Source organism: Ictidomys tridecemlineatus, chromosome 2, assembly GCF_052094955.1.
Source record: "Ictidomys tridecemlineatus isolate mIctTri1 chromosome 2, mIctTri1.hap1, whole genome shotgun sequence".
NCBI lineage: Eukaryota > Metazoa > Chordata > Mammalia > Rodentia > Sciuridae > Ictidomys > Ictidomys tridecemlineatus.
Genome location: NC_135478.1, coordinates 219,635,645 through 219,658,756, shown reverse-complemented (window position 1 = coordinate 219,658,756; position 23,112 = coordinate 219,635,645). Strand labels below are relative to the sequence as shown.

The window sequence follows — 23,112 nt, the reverse complement described above, 5'->3', positions numbered from 1 at the left end:
TGGTTCCATTCCATGTTTTCTAAGGAATCTCTATACTGCTTTCCAGATTGGTTTACACCAATTTACAATGCCACCAGCAATGTATAGGTGTGCCTTTCCCCACACATCCTCTCCAACATTTATTGTTGCTTGTATAAAGACTGTTTTCTTTTTATAACACTTTTTTTATCCACATCTTTATATAATACCTTTTTATCAAATCCCCCCACATTAGGTTTTTCTTCTCCTGTCCACTACTGCTTGGTCCCAATATCCTGTATCACTCTAGAACCAGATGATTAAATTCCAGATGTCTTCCCCCTAACCTTTCATTTCTTTTACTCACATCCATTACTTTTCCCCCAAGCTATCTACCTCTCCCACAGCACTATTTCTCTTTATTCAATAAGAAATTGTTCTTTTAAATATCTCTTCTGTGAATAACTGAATCTGGATAGTGAAGGGGGTGCTCTGTATGATCCAGAAAATCTGAAGAGACAGAGGCATTAGAAGCTCAGACTGGTCATGGCTAATCAGCATATTAATAGCCCCCTTCTCCTCTTGCCCTGTCTCCTAATCCCCATCTTAGAGTCATGAAAACATGCAAAATTAATGCTCAAGGAACTTCCATTTGCATATCTTATTTATTCTTCAAGCCTTATTTACTGTGGAGAGATAAGTGAGGAAGTCTCTAGCAATGGAAGTTTTAAGGTTGTCTAAGGTCAGTTTCTCTAGTGTAGCAGTGTTTCTGTTCATACTGCAACCATTCCTTGTCCACTCTCTCCGGCCTCTTGGAGAATCTCAAGTGATCCCAGTTTATCAGAGAATAAGCAGCAGAGAGGCTGTGCAGGGTCTTGGAGGAATAACCATGCAGGCGTTGTTACTGTAAAACCTATGACATGTGTGACGACAGACTTTAATGCAGGATGTGTGTATCTAGTTTTGTAAATCATATTAGATCCAAATTGAACTCCATAAACTAAGTTTGGTGAGAAATCCAATTGGTCAGCCAGACTATGTCTGCTCATTCGGTTCATAAAAAGTCCAGATTGTTTCAACCACTTGGAAAGCAGCCAACTGGTGAACCCATCTCTTCTAGATCAACTTGGCCAGAAGGTTTTTCGAAAGGCTTCCAAGGTTAAGAACTGAGTGCTACGTCTACACGGGCACCAGCACATTTCCAGTCTGAGGCCCTTGCACCACAGGACCACGGTGCTGGAGCAGATTCTGGGCTGGGCCTCCATAGAACCTGTGACATCTGTTGCAGTTCCCAGGCTTGGGGAAGGCAGCACAGGGGGCTTGGCACACACAGTTATGTGCCTTTCTCTTCAAATAGAAATCTTTGCTCAAATAAAGAGTTGGAGGTTTCTGTTTCTTCCTTTTTAGATTAGATTGTCTAAGCCCCCAAGACTTTGTAGACTTTTCCTCCAAGGAAGGTACGCCATTGCTTAACAAGGTTTCCTTTTTTTTTGAGTCATGCTTAAATATTCAATAAATATTTGCTGAATTTCTGTGACATTCCAGAAGTTATGGACTCTAAGACGATAACAATCAAGAACATGGGAATGTGCTTCACTTTTGTGGCATGTAGGTGTGAATCCATACAAGTAAAAAGGTTGAAATGGAAGGCAGAAAATAAATAACTAGATATGCATTCACACACATTTTATTTCATGAAATAGTGATTTGATATTAAAACAGAGTAAAGTGGTCATGTGATATGCAGTGCAGTTCAGGTGGTCAGGAAAGTTCTCTTTGGGGAGATGATACTTGAGCTAACACCTGGATAAGAAAGAGTCATGCAAAGATGAGAACAGGAGGGCTTCCGTGGTTCCCTTGTGAGACTATAACAAGAATCAACACACACAACCTATTCCTTTGTAAAGTTAGAAAACCCAATCATTTTCCATATGGCTGTTGACCTTGTTGTTGGTTTTGATTGAGTAAAAACTGATAACATGAAGGGTGGTCATCAATACATTGACATATTTTTATAAAAGTTTATATCATTATGCATATTTTGATATTAAATGATATTTATAGAATTTTATCATGTTAAGAATAAATTCTGAAACGGTATGCATCATATGATATAATGTTATTAAAGCTGAGTATTTTACTATTCCTCACTTTAATAATCTGCATATATTGTGGTAACACATGCATTTTCAGGTAACTAAAATAGCACAAAGAATCAATTTTAATAATAAATAAAATTTCCTAATAGAGTAATGCCTAATGTCAAGAAAGCAATTCCCATCAGTAAGATGTCAAGTATGTCAATGAACAACGCATTTAGATACTAAGACATTTTTTGCTGTCTCTAGCAAGCTCAAGGTTTGTGCTTTCTGTGGACAATTTCTTATAATAAACCCTTATTTAAAAAAATATTATTATCTCAATTTTATTTATGAAAAACTAATGTGTAGAGAAATGGTGCACTTGTTCAGGGTTACTCCTATAACATGATGAAGTAGAACCAAGTTTTAAGCTGAGGTGTGTCAGTTGACAGAGTTTAAGTTCCTAAGTGCACTGCTACATTATGCCTTCTAAGGAGGTGACTTTGCTATAACACAGGAAGCTGCTCCACAATGCAGGCCTTATCTGCAGGGTACTGTTACTTCTTGAGGGCATGGGGTATGAGGAATTTAACTAGACCTAGTAAAACTGGATGTAGCATGGCTCCCTGTGATCTAGAGGATCAGCATGTGTAGAAGCTGAAGACTCCCTGGAGCAGGTCTAGGGAAGACCAGCACAGGACCAGCAGCTAGGACACAGGAAGGCTATGACTTAGGAAAAGCTACACACTCAGCAAAGGACAAATTAGAAAAGTAACTCAGAAGTAATGCATATTAATAAGCAAAATTATTTATTGTTCTTGGCTTGGGTAAAAGACTTTCTTCTGACTAATTCTTGTTACTGAGTAGTTAGTCCACGGGGGTTTTTGAACAGATGTTGTTCTATGGTAAAGATACAAATTATAAAATTATAAAATAACAAAGCACTAGGTTTTATAGCACCCTAATTGCTTGACAAAGGCAAATATAAGTACTTCCTGGAAAACCCACTGTTATCCGGGCTTTAAGGAATTCCCAGAGAAGAATTTACAACATCAAAACACATATTATGGTTGGAAATAAGTCACTCTGAGTGAGTTTTCGAGGATATTCCAAATAGGAAAACCAGATTCAAAAAGGCATCGGATGTTAGCATTATCAGATCAAAGGTCCAAATAGATGCTTGATATTCTTAAAGAAATAAAATAGTCTAGAAATGCACAAGAAGCAAATGATTTTTCAAACAATCATTCATATGCAAAAGAGACTCAAGGAGATTTCCTAGAAATTAAAATTAATTTAAATAAAGTCAGTTTAAAGTGTAAGTGGCTTATTGGCGCAGAGGTATGAATTAAGAAAGTGAACAATGGTGCTAAAGAAATTACCCAGAATGCAGCAGGAAGAAGCCCAAGGAGGAAAAGTAGGATTGAACTGGTAAAGATACTGGGGGATAATGAGAAAGAAGGTTGAACACAGGAGAGAGCTACACTGCACGGCATCTCCTCTTCTATAAAACGTGAAAGGCCAGGTTTATGGGCTGGTGTTCTGGCCCTGAGGATTTTACTTTCACCACTAACTTCTGAATCCTATGTGTGTGAGACTGTAATGTTCATTCGAGAATGACGTTCAAACCTATCCAGAAAACAGGCCCATGCTTTTCACTTGGAAATGGGTAATTTCCACATTCATAGAATGGGGTGTGGATTGAGGTTAAGTGGGGAGAAACTAGGAGTGAGTACTATGAAACTCTGCAACATGCTCTTGAAATTGAATTTCTCCTTCTGGCATTTTCTAATTAATAATAGGGTGATTTACGCATGTCTAACTTCATAGTTAGTTTTGCAGGTGAAATGACTCCTGGATTTGAATGCTATGTTGAGGCATTCAGTAAAGATCCAGGATCAGCTTTTAAGGAAGGACAGATGTTGGCAGGTAGAAGAGGGTATGACTTTATACCAGAATTCTGCATCTCCTTCAAGAACAGTTCTTCAGTTGGCCTTGGACCAACCCAGCCCCCACTTCCTGCCTTGTCTCTTGTAGTTCTCAAGAATAACTGTAGAATGTAATGAGAACCCTACCTCCTAAGATAAGGAGGAACTGGCTAAAGCAGCCTGAGCTCCCCTGGACTCCTCCTGGAAACAGGATGGGCCTCAACTTTAGCCCAAAATGTCATGTCAACCCTGGGGTATAAAATCCAGACCAGGATTCTTTCTGGGATTCCTCAGCTATGGTGCAGAAGAGATCCAATCTATGCTGGGCAGCATTCTTGAGCCATTTCTGTAATAAACTCTCTTTATGTCACTTATGTATATGAATGTTCTGTCTCACGTGATGTTCATAAGTAGTAAAACTTCAGCCCTAGAGGCAGAGTTTTTGTGGTAACCAGAGAAGAGTGAACTTGCTTCCACACAGCTGGGTGAGTCTCTTATTGAGAATAAAAGATAGGGACCTTCATAGAGCATCCCTATCAGACACAGGGCTCTTCGAGAACTATTGGGTCAACTTGGTCAATGCTGAAGCACCAGAAAGCTTTGATCACAGTCTGTTCTGCTATTGAATCTCTTTTGCCCTGGCCTCATATTTACAGACCGGAGGAGCACAATCAAATACATTATGTCCCAAGGCTGGTTTAATATCCCAAAAGACCAAGCATCATCCATGGCAGATGATATGAATTTCAGCAGTGTATTTCTGACTTTAAAGAAGATATTCCAACAAGCCCCTGACCTCTGAGCACTGTGGCAGGTCTCAACTTTTGCAGATTGTACTTTGATCTGGCACGAATACGTCATATGGAGGCCCCTACAATGTTTCCAGGTTGTATTCACTGTGAACAGTCAGCATGTCATCAGTGCTATAGACCACCATGATATCAAGATTAAGGTCCTTCCCAAACCTGTGTTGATAGAGAACAGGCCATCTTAGAGCCTTGAGATAAAATGATAGAAAATAAGCTAAATATTTCCTTGAGACAGAGCAGTTAAAACGTATATCTGATCCTGTCACTTTGAAAAAACTGTTATCTGATTGTCTTTACTGGCACCCTCTGGACGAAATTTTGCCCCTGGCCACCCAAGAGTTTCTCTTTCTGTCTGTGATGGATTCCTCTGGCTAGTCCAACAGTCTCTGTCCACCCCCAGTCTACTATTCATGTCCATATCCACTCACAAACACACAGACGGTCCCCACCCAGAGGTAGTGGTTTCCCCCACTCCATATTTTCAGGGTCCTCAGGATCATTTGTGGGCAGCTGGGTAGGAGGAAGCTGAGGTTCTTGCTCAGATCTTTGATCTGTGTCCAGCACTGTGCCTCCAGCACTGCAGAGATATAAGCTGCTGTCTTTGGGGCTCACGTTGTTCACAGCCAGAGTTGAGAATGTTAGGTTTGGGCGGCTGATGGGAAACTTATCTTTGTCAAATCCACTCTCATATGTGGCCTCAGAGCCTTGGTTTGCAGTGGCAATCAGCATCAAACCCTGTCCCGGGGGCTGACGGTACCAGAACATCAGGGAAACTTGGCTATCCACCTGACACTGGATCGTCACAGAGGTCCCATGTTGGCAGATGCTCCTGCTTGGCTTTTGATAGAGGAGAACACTGGACACAAAGCCTAATTACGGAGAGACAGAGACCTGTGAAGGCTAACTCGCTTAGGATGAGACCTTCCCCAGACAGGAAGGTCTCTGCTTCATTGACTCCAATATCACTTCAGCTCCCAAAGGACCCCCAGCACTGCCTCCTTTTTGTCTTTCCAATCGTCATCCTGTCAGGATCCTCTAATCTAACATCTTCCCCATCCAAACTGGTGGCTTTGGACCCTCTGGAGGGAAAATATTCCAAACCTCTTCTCAGCACTAACATGAACCCCAGACAAAGATCCTACCTCGTCCCAAGAGAAGTAGCAGGAGAGCCCACATCTTTAGTCAATGGCCTCTCCCCTGAGAAAAGGCACTAAAAGTCAGATGGAAATAATCTTTCCTTCTGACCCTGCAGTTGCTTCCCCACCTGCTCTGTTCCAGAATATGGAGAAATGGGTCTGCCCCCTAGTGGAAGTGTGTGGCTCTTCATTTAGAATGGGGGTTTAATAAGGCATCCCAGCATGCACCTGTCACAGACCACCATCTATCCGTGTTCTCATCCATCATTATTCAACAACTGCTTAATCCCTGGGTATTTGTAATAAAGATTACTTGTACTCAAATTCAGTTCAGTATGGGTTAAGCAAAAGTCCTGAAAAATGATCATAATCCCATGTTCCTTTGCATTATTCAGCCAGTTTCCTGTATTATGTAACCACCAAAATTGTTTATTTTTGCATAATAGAAGTATTAGTATTTTTGAGCACTTACTCTGCTTTGCATGTATTATTTCAGTCTATTTACATGCTATGTTATCTAGACTGCTATTGTCATTCTTTTTATGAATTAGGAAATCTTACCGGTAAGACCTAGAGACCTTAACCCACCCAAATTCACATAATCCAAAAATTAGTAACAAAATGAAGATTCCCGTCCACTCCTATTGATCCCATAGCTCAGACATTAACATCAATACTACAGAGGATTGCCTTGGCTTTGCAGTTTTCTGTGCCTTATTGACTGGTACATAACTAAGAGTGATAGGCCTAGTAATTTTTATGTTGTTACCTTGAATGTTGTCAAAGGTACATCTGGGATTCTGTTTCATCCCTCTGGGGATACTTGGCTTTTTTGTTTTAATAAAAATTTAACTTGTTTGAATTGAGACTTCAAATTCTGTTCCTCTAGAGTAGGCAATAGCTGAAACTGCTGTTTAATTCTCTCCGCCTCAGCGTGGCTGGCTGGACTGTGATTTTCATGTGCATCATTCAGGCCTCAACCAGATATTTGGACAGGGTTTGTGTGAGAACATCGGCTTGTACTTCTGTGGCCTTCCCCTTTCTTGAACATCCTCCCTGACTCCACAGCTGAGTTCTTCATGGTTTTCTATGTGACTAGAAATGCTTCCCAGCAGAAAAAGAGATTAAAACAGAAAACTGTCTTTTCACCCAAGTGTGCTCTTTCCTGTAGCTTCTGCCTGCTTCTGGTTGCTTTGCTGTGCCTTCAGCAAGGCCTTCAAAATTTGTGTCTAGAATTTATGGTGGTTATTTCCTGGAAGGTGTGTCTTCAGGAGTCGCCAGGCCATTATCACAATTGCCCCATTCTTTGTAAGGCTGCTTAATGATCAGAAGATTTTAGTTTTCTGGTTCCTCTGTGTATATGAAGCTCCTGAAAATTCTAGGTTCATTTTAATGGGATCACCTTCTCCATTATGGATCTGGGTTTTGGATAAGCCATGCAAACTGACAGTAGAATCCATGGATGGTTTACTGAAGCAGTATGGACAGATAGATCCACAGTCTGCATGTTGGCCATATTTGAAAATGTAATTCTAGAGTCCCCTGTTTCAGTTTGGACTGATTGCGAGTTAGTTCTACTGTCTAATGTTCTGTTATTCTGAATAAGACTTCCATGAGTTCCTTTTATTTTGTTTTTCTCTCACAGTTTCCTTTGGGCACATGTTCAGTAATTTCCCCAAAAAGGGTAAAATAGAAGTAAAAGTCTTAGATTCTAATACAAATGAAATTGTCTTTTTGTTTGTGTTTTATCGATATCTTGAGTTTGTGGAGAAATATATGTTGAAAATCATTTTCTATCAGAATTTTATAGATATTTCTTGCATCGTTGTTTTCTAGAATTCAATGCTGCCGAGAAATATAATGTCATTCGGCTTTCTAATTCTCTTATAGCTTTTTATATGTAGCTTTAGGCTATAAGTTTTCTTTGTCCTGGGTGGTATAGTATTAGGATCATTAAATCCCCCATGTGTTGAAATTTCATAAAGCTCTGCCTTAGTTTTAGTTGTAAATTCATCAAAAACACTGTTGCCTTTTCAGTGTGGAGGCTCATGTTTTCCATTCCTGGGGAATAAATTTTGTGTGATTATTTCTTTGGGAGAAGCTGCTCTTTCTTTTTTCTGGAATTCCTCTCGGGCAGCTGTTGGATCTCCTGTGTTGACCCCTTCAGCCCCCAATGTCCCCTTTCATGTTTTCTGTCGTCTCCTTTGCTCTATTTCTTTTGACTCTTATTTTAAACAATTTATTTTGCCTTTCTTAAAGTTTATAGGTGTCCTCCCTGAAATATATTTCTTCTGTACCATTTTAAGGATGGAATATTTCTTTTACCTGAGGATGGAAACAAGCATTTGCATGACTGCTATTTGAAAATTCCCTTTCTTTCCTTTCCGAGGTCTGCTTGCCTCAGTTTTCTTTGCTCCCATTATTTCTTTTTCTTTTCTCTTTCTTTTGTATCCCTCTCTATCTCTTGCTTTGGGAAGGGGAGGATGTGGGGACTGAACTCAGAGGCACTTGACCACTGAGCCACATTCCCAGTACTATTTTTGTATTTTATTTAGAAACAGGGTCTCACTGAGTTGCTTAATGCCTTGCTTTTGCTGAGGCTGACTTTGAACTTGTGATCCTCCTGCTCAGCCTCCTGAGCTGCTGGGATTACAGGCATGTGTCACTGTACCAAGTTGCTTTCTTTCTTAAATGTTAAAAATACCACTGGGCATGGTGGCACAAGCCTATAATCTCAGTGACTCAGGAAGCTGCAGCAGGAAGATCGTGGGTTCAAAGCCAGCTGCAGCAATTCAGTGATACACTGTCTCAAAAAATAAAAAGGGATAGGGATGTATATCAGTGGTAGAATGCCCGAGTTCAATTCACATACACACACACACTGATGATCTTTGATCGCTTATTCATGTTAAAGTGGGGCACGAAATCCCCAGTGTCTGGTAACATGGTGCACTTGCTTACTAGAGTTCACTTGAAGAGACCAGGCTGGAAACCAACCATTTTGTAAGGGTCACTCAGATGCTGGTGTGGGTCTCTTTCCCAGGAATGTGCAGTTTCTTCAAATATGAGTATTTCACTAGGCTTCTGTGGAGTGCTACCTAGTTGCGCTCTGCCGGGGCAGTGGAGAGGTGTTGGGGGACACCTCTTCATGGGTCTCTGGCATTTCTCCACACCCCCCAACAGCTTTCCTTCTGGACTATCTCATCAAGGATATTTGCACAGCAATCAGCCCCGAAAGGTGAGACCGTATCTCCCTTTGGGTTAGAGAAAAGATTTGTTTCTTGTCCCGAATAATAAGGATCAGTCTCCCTCTGGGCAAAAGGTTGATCAGGTGTGGTAGAAGCCTCTTCTGAGCACTGAATTCTCTGAGCTTTTGGCTCATCAGTTGTGACTCAACCCTACCACATGTGCAACACCCCGCAGCTCCTCCATATCACTGTGGGGGTTAGGGTGAGGGTGAGGGTAAGGGGTGTGGAGAAGCCGCTGGCCACAGGACAGGGGAGGACCTGGGTCTGGGGCAAAGCTCTTTCCTCCAGGGACCCATGGGAGGCAATGACAATGATGGATGGTCCCAGAGGGCACTGGGAACAGACACACAGTGCTTATAGCTGGCCTCCTCTTTTGTGACACACTGTCTTATGATTGATCATCTGAGTTTGTGCTGTGCTTGCTGTGGGAAATAGGGAATGTGTGGGTAAATGTCAGGTTCTCAGGTACACCGAAGATGCTTGCATATAAATTTTGTAGACCTGTGCTCTGTTGCTTAATGATACATCGTGATGATGTATTTCCTCTGTTCGGGATATTGACTTCAGAAGGAATCCTGTGATTCTAGCCTTATGTCAGGGAATCTTTCCCTTCATTCCAATGGGATTGCTCACAGAACCTGACAGGTATTTTTTCCTTTTGATAGTTCTTTGAAATTCTCCCAAATCAGGTCTTGTCTGAACTCTCATATGAACTCAATCCTAGGCATTACAATACATGTCAATTTATTTTTTTCTCTTACTTCTTTTACATAAAAATGCAACACTGAATCCAAATGTGTCTTCCTATGTCTATTTTGTCTCATTGATACCTTTCCAAAGTTCTTATAATTTGGGTGTCTAATACCCTTAACATTTCTTCTATATTTCAAAAGTAGGAAAGTCTCAATTAAGATTTTCTGACAGGGCAGTCTGGTCATTCTCTAAAACAAACACACATTTTCTCTGGGTGATTATTGCTTGACCAGTTCTTATCACTCTTTGCATCAGAGTTTATTCCCTCCCTGACTAGATTTCTCCCAACGTAAGAGGATTATCAGAGAAACTGGAGAATTCACTTTTTCAAAAATTAGAGTGTTTCTCTTTATTGAATGAACAGAATCCCAATTCTGTAAACTTCCTCTTGATCAGCACATGACCAATAAAATTTATTCAAAAGGTTTAAAATGTATTAGTGGCCTCTAGTGACACTACTAACAGCAGAGATGCTGAACAAGAAGAGGACTTGGATATAAATGGGAAGGAAAACTAGGAGAAAAGGATAGAACAGGGCTCAGTGTGAGTTTAAGAGGACTTCTTGTTGGCTCGAGTCTCTCAGATTCAGGTTGGGGACGACATACGTGTTGGGCAGGTTAACCTCAGAGTGTACCCCGACTTGGCAGAGATGAAGTCATCTCCCGCTAACTAATATTGCCTTTTGAGTTTCCTGTTCATGGCCACTTTTTTCTAATTGTCACCAGCCTGCCCCAGCAGCCAGCATCAGGCCGAGGCAAAGTCACTTTCTTTTTGTGCAGGGAGGCTGTGGCTGTGCAGTACTGTGGCTCTACTGCAGGCACAGAGGTACAGAGCCGTCTGTGTGAAGCTGGCAGACTCCAGGATCAGGGAGAATTTCTCCCTCTTCTTCCGAGAGACACTGTACCCCTCAGGGATATCTCCTTTGTCATTATTGTCAGCATCATACGAAAAATAGATCAGCCGTAGCCCCAGGCCCGGGTCTTGTCGATACCAGAACATTCTTTCATAGTCCATATCCTGTAAACACTCCAGCACAGCTTTCTCCCCCATCCTTTTGACAAGGAATCTCGGGGTCTGGGTTACTCCTGTGTCCACAAGGCCTGCGAGAGGATAGAGGAGGTGAAAAGAGAGGCCAATGGGAAGTACGATAAGGGAAAAATCCTGGATCCAAGTCCTGCAAATAACAGGACAGGACTTTCCACCCCACCTCAGCCACCAACTCCCAGGACTCACCCACTGCCAGGAAACAAAGGGCCACCCCCCAGAGCAGCCTCACTCCCATGGCAGTTTTGAGGAAAGAATCTGTCTTCTCCCAGCTGCAGGCTGACTGTGATGTCATCTTCCTGCCCATGCTCACCATCCCTCCTCCATCACAAGACTGGAGTCTGGAGGTGAGAGAGAGAGACAGAGAGAGACAGAGAGAGACAGAGAGAATGAATGTGTATGTATGTATGTGTGTGGGAGGTATATGTCTTTAAGTATGGATTTGGTATATCAAAATATTTATTTTTAGGTACTTCTGTTCCAATTGCTGCTGTTTTGTTTCCATAGAAGTGGGTACTCATACACAATTTTTCTAGTGGGTATGGAGCAAATTCCTTTTACTGGGCACCTTTCTTTCCATGCTGCTGCATTGGTGGTGGTGATTGGTAGTGGTGATAGCAGTGGTGCAAATGCCCACACATGCAGGTTCACCAGGCGGGGTGCCGGGGACAGAGGAATACCAATAGTGGATGCAAGCAACAGTGAGTGTGTTATTGGTGGAGAATTTAAGAATAATAACAAAACCCAATTAATTGTCTGCATTTATCATCATTATGTGGTTAAAGAGTTCTTCCCACGCAACATTTTCTTTCCATGGCTGATTTATTTTCATTAGTAAAAATGTCAACCAGTAGAAGCAGAGTGTTGAATGCTGCTTTCCAGGGGAAGAGGATGGGGAGAATGGGGAGCAGTTATTCAACTATAGAAAGGCCATGACAGAAGAGAAGGCTATACCACCTGTAGCTCAATTTACAGGACTGCATTGGACATAAAATTTTGTTAAATTAATTTTCTTACTGGACCTCATGCTAAATGTCCTTACCACAACAAAAAGAAAAACCATCTCACCAGGTGATTTTGGTGCACATGAAAAACCAGTGATCAAAACAAAAGGGTCAGACACAGATATCACAGTGAGGCTTATATTTTCCAATAAAGTTTTTCTTGTAGTTACTACACTTATATCATCCATTTAGATTTCTTCATAGTATATCAATTTTTGAAAATGCAGCTATGTACACAAAATCAGTCACAGGCATGGGACAGTTTCTATTCTGTTTGGAATAATATGAAGTCATCATGACCCAGATTCTTAGTTTTGACCTTACCATAAACACTGATCCCTCACCCAACAGATGGACCCTTACCATGGATCAACTTGCTGACATGGCTCAACATGAAATTTCACTGGACCATTTGCTTATACAAAAAGTTTTAAATCAATAAATCATGGTTACAAGAAATAATAACAAAAAAAGTCATTCTTTACTAAAATGGGTTTCAAAAGAAATAATAACAGAAAAAAGTCATTCTTTACTAAAACGCACAAGACATGTAAATTCTGAAAGTTTCCATTTGGGGCAAATCTATAAATGTACAAGGTAGTCTGACACGCTTAAATGAAAGGCTTTAGACTAAGGTAAAGTTTGTTCCCTGGCACACAGAGGTAAATAAAAGGAAGGGCCTGTGCATCCTGCGGGAGTCCGAGGGCCAGATCTCCAAGAGGTGGCATGAGAATCTGGGTTGACTCAGGCCATTTCTGTGAAAGGGACTAGTATGGAAAGCCCTAGACCCCGAGAGCCTCAATATCTCCAGAATGGGGAGACCGGAAGGGCTTCTGAGTGCTTCTCGCTGGGCCTTCATTGGTGAGGGCAGGGCTCAGGAAGGCCAGCTCTCCCCTTTCTGTGCAGAGCGGAAGTGACTGCATAGAGTTGTGGGCTAACTGCTGGCAGAGTGTGTGAGGGGGCTGCGTGTCTGAAGGTTGGGAGAAATGTTCAGTCTAGTCTCAAGACAGCACATATCTCACAGCTATCCCATTTTGGGGTACCCCAGGCACCAAATGAGCAATAGATTAATTGTATCCTTCCTTCTGGCTCTTGCCCTGACTCACTCATATAGACCATGGTACACATTGTGGTTCACCTTCTCTGACCTTCTTTTCTGACCTTGAAACCTAATAGGGATCTCAGTGACACCATGATTCATGAACATTGTGGATAAAAAGGGGGAGAATTTAGGAAGGATACTGAAGTATAACCAAAGAAAAACACTTAATATATGGCCTGGCACACCAAGTTCAAGGGTATCATACCTGGGCATCTGACCTGCCTCTTCCCAAGGGGACAAAGGTCTACATAGCCAAGAATTCTGCTCTTCATGGCAGGTGAGTTTGTGGTGGAGTCTGAGTGTTAGGATTAACTCTGTTCAGCCTGTTGTAAGAGCACACAAGAGGAACCGATCCATCAGGGATTTAAGGACATCTTAGAGGAAATTGATACCACTGGTTACTGGTGAAGAATTCTGCTCCCTCACATGTTGAAATATAACATTGGAGAAGTACACCAAGGCAAACATATAAAGCAAGGCTTATTTAAAAAGGGGTGGGCTGAGGATGTGGCTCAAGCGGTAGGTAGCACGCTCACCTGGCATGTGTGCAGCCCAGGTTCGATCCTCAGCATCACATACAAACAAAGATGTTGTGTCCACCAATAACTACAAAAAATAAATAAATATTAAAAAATTCTCTCTCTCTCTCTCTAAAAAAAGGAGGGGAGGTAACATAGACATACGGGGACAGATGGAGAAGCCTAGGACAACTTTATAACTTCCTATTGGGAGGGGCTATTCCTGCTGCAGTTTCCCTTAGCAACAGGTTGGAGCAGCGGCAGGTTCTTGATAAGGGTGGAGGAAGGGCTCTGAAGGAATTAACATTTCAATCCCGCCATTTTCTGGATCTGACCCTTGCCTATCTGCTTGTCTAATTCTGGTGTCAAAATGACTTCTAAAGTGATTAATTAGGTATCCAGAGGCACATCCAGGGACAGGAAGAGGGCTGAAGGTAGAGTGACCATCATAGATGAAGGCCTAGAAGTGAGTGAGCAAAAGTCTCATCTGTGGGCCTGAGAGACGTGGAAGATCTCTGGATAGAACGTCAGCTGAAGGCAAGGGAAAGTCCACCTTGAGAAGGGGAGCAGGTGCATAGCCACAGCATCATGGGGGTGTGGAGAGACTTGCAAACTCGCAGAAACTTGACCCTGAACTTTAATGGGAAGGCCCTGGAGGGTGTAGGAGCAGGTAGCATGCTGGCAGGCGGGCTGACATTTGAGTGTGGTTAAAGGAATCCAGGTGAGAGACGATACTTGCAGGTCCACAGTGTATCCCTGAGGTCGGAAAAGTCAGTAAAAATGTGGAGAACCTGGGAACGTGCAGGACAGGGCAGGGGATAGGCTATAGAGGAGAATGGGCCGGGGGAGACAGGGAAGGTCACTCCTGTATCTGGGGCTTGTTTGATTTTGGTGGTGGCAGAATCTGTCTGCTGAAATGGGGAAGCTGGGGGGGGGCACTGGATTTAGTCAACAACTCAGAACATTTTCAGAACATGGTGTTCTCTCCAAGGATGGAGACATCAGGAAGGGGACCTGGAGTAAGGGACCCAATTTTGTGGCAAGTAGATTGGAAATGAAATGGTTCCTTTGGGCAACAGCTCAATTATATTTGAAGATTAAAGCTTCTCATGGAAGAGGATTGTAGACTGTAACCCCAGACCCCAGACAGTGACTTCTCCTTCTTGGATTTTGAAAAGCTCCATTGTTTGGTGGGGGAAAGGAGAACTAGCCCCCGGGTGTTAACCATTGCAGAGAGCCCCGAAAGCTGGGGTGTGGGGAGGGCTTCTATGGTCAATGGTGCTGGGAGCAATTTTCCTTTTGTCTTGGGTGGGACCTTCCTGGGGAGGAGTCACCTATTTTTGTGGCTGCCCCTTTTTGTGCAGAGAGCAGCTGTCTGTGCTGTGCTGTGGATAAACTACTGGCACAGAGGTACAGGGAGGTCTGGTTGATGCTGGTTGACGTCAATGTCAGAGGAAATTCCTTCTTCTCTTTTCGAGAGACAACGTATCCATCGGAGATATCTCCCTTATCAAGCATTTCAACATTAATTGAAAGATAGATCAGCTTGAGACCCAATCCTGGGTCTTGTCGATACCAGTACATACAGTCATGGTTCATATTCTGAGAACAAGTCAGCGTCAACGTCTTTCCAGTCTTGGCGATGAGGTACCTGGGGTTCTGGGTCACCTGGGCTTCCAGGGGGCCTGTAAGGGAAGGAGACAGAGCCAGAGACAGCTGGGGTCCGTCGGACACTGTAACCCCAGGAAAGGACTAGAGCAGAGGCCTGAAAGCTAAGGCCAAGGGTTGCCCACATGTTCTGGGACTCACCTGCTCCCAGGAGACAAAGGACCACAGAGCCCAGGAGCCAGGGCCCCATGGTAGCCTCATAACGTGACACCTGCATCAAGAAGATGTCTGCCTGGGGACTCTAGTTGTGTTTTTTTGCAGTATTTCTACTTCTTTAGCTACTTGGGCCTGAGAGACATTTCCCGGAGAGAAGCCACTCCCCTTTCCTCTGGTCACAGGGCCAATTCAGGCTGGGGACACCTGTGATCAGTGTCATTTTCCTCAATCTCCTTGAGGCCGCTGGTCTTTATGGATGCATCATGTTTTCTTATTAATACATTCTGGTAAGATTGCCAAATATTTATGTGTTTTGGATCTTGATGCGACAAACTGGCAAAACATGTTTGTCATCACTCAGAAATGTGAGAACATGAAGCTTACACTGTTATCAAAACTGCCTTCTGCTATTTTTAGAATGCCATTTCAACTCTGCAGAAAGCATTCCAAGTATCTTACCAACTGTCTACTCCCTGGTATATTTTTTAGTTGCTACCTTTTAAAAGCAGCTAAGGTCGAAAAACAGTCAAATCCACATCCTGGATTTTACCACTCTGATTCCAGCTCAGAATCCTGGACACGTGGCCCTGTTGCTCTTTGGCAGATGAAACTGGGTGATGGGTGCTGCAACCAGCAGCTGTTCCCCTCAAGACAACAGGAGGAGTTGCTTTTTTCCTTTTCCTCTTCTCTCTCTTCAGTACCTTGGATCATCTTTAAAGTTTCTTTTAACAACTTAAGATGAATAAAATTGTATACATCTGCCATGTACTACATGCTACACACACACACACACACACACGTACACAAAATATGAGCTTTTCTTGCGCTCTTTTTCTCGGGACAATGGTATTCCTGGGAGGGAAGGGGACTGCCCCAGACCCCTCCTAATTCCTCCCACCCACAGCTGGAGCTTCCCTGAGCTCTTCAGTACTTCATCAAATAGTTTTCATCTCCAGGGAAGAAGCAAGTTTCATCCCAGTTACAAAGCCACCCTCCAAAGTCAGAGCTGACTTTGCTGCCAGCCCCCTTCGGGGTGGAAGGTGAAGCTCCAACAGTTTCCATTCCAGGTGAGCAAGAGGGACTCTCATGGAGGACTCTTGTCCAAGGACATGTGCTCTCTCTCTCTCTCTCTCTCTCTCTCTCTCTCTCTCTCTCTCTCTCTCTCTCTCTCTCTGTGTTCCAGCACCATACCTTTCTGGAAAAGAGTGTGGGGAGCGAACTTGACTCTACTTCACCCATAGGGGTCTGTGTTGTCCTGGGAAATCCGCCACATCCTACCTGTGGGTCTTGAGAGAAGGAAAACCGTTTTCACTCTCAAAACCTCACTGAAGTGAGTAATTTAATATCAGTCAACTCCCCCACCCCAAATATCGCCTTCAGAGACCTTTCAGTTTACCCACATCCCCCAAGCTAAGCCCTCTGTCTACTGGGCTTTGGGTTTTCTCTTTTAGACCTTCCAACATTGTAGAAGTGAAGAATTACACTTCAAGGTATTATTGTTTTTCCCATGCACTTTTCATAGTAGTTTAAATCAAGATTTAGGAGGTTGCTGACTTTACCTTCCTGTCCCCCTTCCAGCTAATTCAGTCTCCTCAGACACATGGCCCCTCCCCAACCCCTCCCTTTGACTACAAGGAGGTCTCTGGTCTCTTCTTCCTTCTCTGCATCAACCAAGGCACTGAAATGCTGCTGCTAACCTGTGTCCCCACATCAGGAGCCAGGTGTTTGCCTTCCACTTTTCCTTCTTACCACCTTCCCTTTGCTTTCTTCTACCCAAGGCCACTGCATGCAAGAGTTTTGAGAACTTATTCTATTTCTCCTATGCAAGGCAGGCTCCTATGTCCCTAACAACAGGACTGGGAAGAAAACAGAGTCTCTAGATGGTGGGGAGCTCAGAGACATCTCCATCAATCTTTTGCAATTTTGTGTAATACATTTCATTCTAGCTGTCCTGTCCCAACTCCTATTCCTGTACTCCCAGGTGTCTGCTCTCTTCCTCCCCCTCCTGGCACCATTGGGTAAATTCACTGCATCTTTCATGCACACATCCTGGGCAAAGGTATCTTGACAAAAATAATCATGCCTGCATCTACCAGACTGAGGAGTAATTTCTTAAAACCTGTGCGAGAGAACACGTGCTCTACCCTTTAAATACACAGCTATTCCCCACCCCCTGCCGTGTCATTCTGATTGCTGGTGGAGACTGTAGAAATCTTGTCACATTCTAACTCTTACTCTGCTTTATGCTCACTCAGGCCCTTTCGGTACTGAAGAATTCACTTTGCCCTTTATTTTACTGTGATCTTTAACTAAACCTTTGCAAAACTCCAATAAGGAATATTGGTATGTTCCTTTTAATTGATAATATTTAATTAGATCAAACTCCTATTTCCTGAATTTTGTGATTATATTAAGAAATGTGTTAGTGCCCCCTAGTGGAATATTCCTGTAATGGATGTACTACGTTCTGATCCCAGAGTTTGGTGAATATATTTACTTGGATGGTAAATGAGACTTAAGGATGCAGATGGAATTAAAATTGCTAATCATCTGATCTTGATTAGATTAGATTGGGCCCTATAGGGAGAATGCCTGTTTATCTCAGTTGGCCAAATCTAATCACACAGGTCCTTTTCCTAGCCAGAGACACATGAACAGGTGACTGGACAAGCAGGCTCGGAGGGAAGAGAGATGGACCACTGCAGGTTTGAAGATAGCAGAAGGGAGGGGGAGGGCTAGGCAATGGGTTCTATCCCAGATCCTTCACAAAGGAACACACCCTGCGGACCTTGATTTTACTCAGGTGAGACCTGCATTTGACTTCTGACCTACAGAACCATAAGATGACAAATTTGCATTGTTTAGAGTCCAGAGTGCTAACCATCACATTATGGAACAAGTTTGCATTGTTCTAAGTCATAAGATGTGTGGTGATTTGTATTGTAACATCAAACAACGAGTGCAGTTAAAAAAAGACCAAAAACATGGCAAGGTGCTGTAAGAGAGTGACGAGGACGGGAAAGCCAAGGAAAGTGAGTGACCAGGACAGGGAGGGACCTGTGTGTTTCCCTCCATTGGGGTGGACTCCAGGGCCAGGGTCATTGCATGCCTTGGGTTTGCCATATTTTGTGCAGAGAGGCTTTCTATGTATTGACAAAGTGCTGGTGAAGGGGGATTTAAATATTTGGTTAGTGCTGGATGATTCAATGGTCTGGGAACATAATCCCATAATTTTTTTTCTTTTCTTTCTTGTTTTTTTTTTAAATGGTTGTGGTTGTGGGGATTGAATCCAGTTCCTTACACAAGCTAGGCAAATGCTTTACCAGTAAACTACACCACTATCCTACCCTATTTCTTTGTTAGAGAGATTATGTTTACCCAGGGTAACTTTCTCAAAACTGCCAACTTCAGGAGAATAATGGATAAACTCTATCCTTAGCCTTGGATCTTACGGATTCCAGAACATTCTTCAGGTTGATACTCTGAAAACATTTCAATACAACTTTCTTCCCTGCTTCTCCCAGCAGGTGTCTCAGGGCGCTGTGCTTCTCTGACATTCACAAGGCTTGTGGGAGAAGGATGCAGAAACTGACCAGAGTCCACCAGAAAACCAGTGGGAAAGCTGTGAGGAGCGGTGTGCCCACGGAGCCTGCAACACCAGGACCTTGGTTTCCCGTGTGCTCTGAGCACAACTACCTCCTCTTGGCCACAAGATGAATGTCCCTGAGGCTTCCCTCCAGACCACCTCTTTTCCTCAAAAAGCTTCAGCAAGGTAAGTATTTTATAGACCAACTCAGATCTGGAGAAATGCTGGTTTTTTTTTTATACCTGTCCCTTCCTATTTCTACATCATTTTTCTAACACAGTTTAGTTAGAAAAACCACATGTTCTTTAAAATAAGTACCATCCTTATGATGGTTAGGAAGATAGGTTCTAGAGCAAGTTTGAACTTGAATCCCATTGTGGAAATGATCGTTTCTGTGGGCTCAAAGCAATTTACTCAACCAATGTGTGGTTCAATGTCTTTAAGTGGGTGTGTCAGGTTCCTAGGGCTGCCCTAACAAAGTGCCAAAGACTGGCTGGAGCAGCAGAATTCTATTTCCTTAGCGTCCTGGAGGCTAAGATTCTGACATCAAGGTGCACCAGGACAGGTTTCTTCCAGGGCCTCTCTCTTTGGCTTATGGGTAGTGCCTTCCTGCATCTCCAAAAGGTCTTTTCTGTGTGTGTGTGACTGTGTCCTAAGCTCCTCTTCTAAGCACTAGGGCCTCGCCCAAATGCCCTCATTTTAACTTAATTGTCTCTTTGAAGATTCCATCCCAGGTACAGTCACATCTGGGGTGACTGAAGCTTGAGGTGTCAATGTATTACTTTGGGGGTGGGGTAGCAATCGACCTATGACAATGGAATCTGAAATGTACTTACGTGACAGGTTTGTCATGACACTCAAGTAACTGCATAAAGAGGTTAAGACATTGCCAGACCCAGGGCAAACTGCTCTCTTTCCTGCTGCCTCAGTCACAGCCTTGGTTCGTTCTCTGCCTGTAGGAATCCTTTTCCAATCTACCCCAATGTTCTCACCCCAAACAGGCTTACTACACCCCCTTTCCTGCACTGCTTTGTGTCCTCCTTCTTTCTCAGGTGTCCTGTGCCAACTTTGGCCTGGTTCCCTGTTAATCCTGGTGGCCCTGCCAAGCAGGAGGACTCTGCTGACAGGCTAGAGGTGTGACTGCAATATCCACAGCAGGAGTGGTACAGGAAGTGTCTGCTATCTTTCCCCGTGCTATCCTTTGTCTTGCTTTTACATGATTATAGCAATTTTTGTCAAACTGAGCATATATTTTTATACAGGTTGGCATCTTAAATTGAAATAAATTTAAAACACAGTTTCCATGTTTCATTTTTTAAGCATTCACCCTATTTTATGTTTTGGGTGCACCCACATACTCTTCTCTCTTGCCATGTGAGGTGACACAGTAACAGGTTTTGAGGATTGGGCCATGGACATCTTTGGGAGTCATTATTCTACCAATCAGAAACCCTTGGACAAAAAAGAAGGTGAGGCTGGGAAGGGGTTACACCTAAGAAATACAGTTTGGAGGGAGGAGGGGAGAAGATGCGAGCCAAGCGTCTGCTGATTTTTTTGTTTATTCTGTTAACAGACATTTAATGAACGTGTGTTGTGTACTGGGTGCTCTCTTAGACCCTGTGATCAGAAACATAGACACAAAAGTCAACTTTCTTGTCCCCATACTCATTATGATTGACTATTCCCATGTTACCCATGGAGAAAGATAATAGAAAGGCATGTCTTCTGACCTTGAAGATTTAATAGATAATAGAAAGGCATGTCTTCTGACCTGAAGGCCATCAAGAAGAATGTTGTACTAATGAACATCACCATTTGGCATTTGCGTGAAGGGAGGATTATAGAAGGAATGGGGGAACCCAGAGGCAGGAGCCTACAAACTTCTTAGGAGAATGGAGCATGTTTCACATAGTGTTGTTTTTAAAATTTGAAAGTGCAGAGTGTGCAGATGAGCCATGCTATGGATATAGGTGCACAGCATGTTTTGGAGACAGAGTGCAATGTTGTACGTGAGTGGTAGAAGGTATGAATGGATGTTGTACTAAGGCCATGATAAAAGAGGAGACCTCAAGATCAAGTTAGAAAGGAACCATAAAAATAGAAATCCCACAGTGGTCAGAAGGTAGAGGGAGGGAGGGAAAACATTGGCAGGAACATTTTCTGAGGTTTTCATTGGAATTAATGGATGAGGCTGAGTAAGCAGACCCATCGAGTCTGGAATTTCAGTGGCCTTGAGGGTGTAGGGGTTGTCTTAGTGAGTCTAGTACCTGTCCCTTGGGTGATCAGGACAGCAGAGTAGGGACACAGAGTGTGAGAGCCTGGTGAGCGCCCAAGAAGGCTGGTTTGGAATATGGGTTGGTATGCTCCAAAAAAAAAAAAAGGTGCTTGCTCTCTCTAGAAATTGATTGACTCTGGGAGGGGCAGGCCCTCCAAGATCAGCAAGGCCCCTGATAACGAAGCATCAGAAAATATAGGCAATAAAGAGGCATGATTAATACATATAATGAGTATGTCCTCTTTAGGGTCCAACTCTTAATACGGAAAGTTATCAAAGTGACTCAAGAGGAGAGGCACAGTTTCTATGACAACATTCTAAACTCTAATGACCTAACATCAGAATACAAAGGACATTTTCAAATTATGAAAGGTATAGCCACAGAATAAACTCCCGTGCTAATAAACTTTGATCTGATGTATTATAAACAGGGAAAGCCATGGAAGGAAGAGGTAGCATCATTCCCTTCTCAGTGTGGAAGATTCAGTTTGGGTCCAGTGATAACACTGGATTAGATAGGATGATGGAGAATAAGGAATCAGAGAGCTCAATAAGAGAAATATTTTATTTATCGAGGAAACTGGTAAAAAGCAACTAACCATGGCAGTAGTTAACAGTCATTGACATAATAGATGAAGAGCAAAGTTATTTAGGAGTTAGAAATGCAAGCATTTAACATATGGAATGGATGTCCAGGGCAAAGGAGGAAGAGAAACTCAAAATATAGGCAACAGAAAGGAATTATTTCCCCTTTTCATCTTGTTATCTGTCTATCTCTGTTTATGGGATTGAATGGCAATTCATTTCTGTGAACTCATCAGTATTTTGGGGGATGGTACTGGGGACTGAACCCAAAGGGACTTTTGCCACTGAGCCTTTTCAGGTTTCATTTTGAGACAGGATCTTGCTAAACTACTGAGGGTCTTGAAAAGTTGCTGAGGCTGGCCTTGAACTTCCTCCAGCCTCAGCCTCCTGAGTTGTTGAGATTTCAAGCATGTGACACCGTAGTCAGAAATTCTTCAGTACTTGAATTAAACTCAGTTACCTCTGTGGTCTAATCATGGGAGGGTGGATAAATTCATGAGAAGAATTGCCCAGCTGAGTTTCTGCTGCTCAACAATCCCTATAGACAAAACACACTTCCTGGATTTTTTCCTCCATCTGGGAGATGCTGGGCCCTCACATACTGTGCAACATTTTTCTGCCCTCTTTGTCCTCTTCTTCTGTTACTTGGCCATTGCACATCCAAGGAAGTCCTGCTGTGGCTCTTCCCATTTTCCTACATACCATGATTGATCATGGAGAGACCCCTTAAAGTCTCTGAACAATCTTTGCCAATCTGAGGGGAAACTTTTTTCCTTTACTTGATTGAACAGAGTTCAGTTCAATCAAAACTCAACATTTCCCTACATTTGTATCTGATAAGTGAAGTTTGTTTTAGAAAGTATTCAAATCATGTTAATACCCTCTAGCTTTGTGGGATATTGAGGAGGGGCAAAGACTGATTTCAGTAGGAAAGGGGTCCCAGGAGGACAAGAATGGGAAAAGGGGAGCTGGGAATGTCAAATGTGAGGTACAGCTTTGGTGCAATCCTGGGGAAACATCTGCAGTTTGGGATGAGGGGTATGGGTTGGGATGAGGGATATGGAGGGCAGGGTCTCCCCCTTGGTTTGCCCCTTTGTGTGCAGAGAGGGACATGGCTGTGTGGTGCTTATGGATTCACTTCTGGCACAGAGGTACACAGATTTCTGGTTGGCACGGGTAGGCTCCAGGGTAAGGGAGACTTGTCCTATCTCACTTTGTGAGACAGAGTACCCCCCAGAGACAGCTCCTTTTTCAATGATGT

The 23,112-nt window shown here is 43.0% G+C and overlaps 1 gene segment (V, D, J or C); it reads right to left on the bottom strand.

Moving 5' to 3' along the window:
- LOC110598275 (T-cell receptor beta-1 chain C region-like) overlaps positions 1–5,952 on the bottom strand; it is a 32,620-nt gene extending 26,668 nt beyond the window's left edge. Inside the window, 2 exon segments of the C gene segment in view lie at positions 5,355–5,645; positions 5,919–5,952. Of these exon segments, the coding sequence occupies positions 5,355–5,645; positions 5,919–5,952 (325 nt within the window).
- Between the last annotated feature and the right edge of the window lie 17,160 nt (positions 5,953–23,112).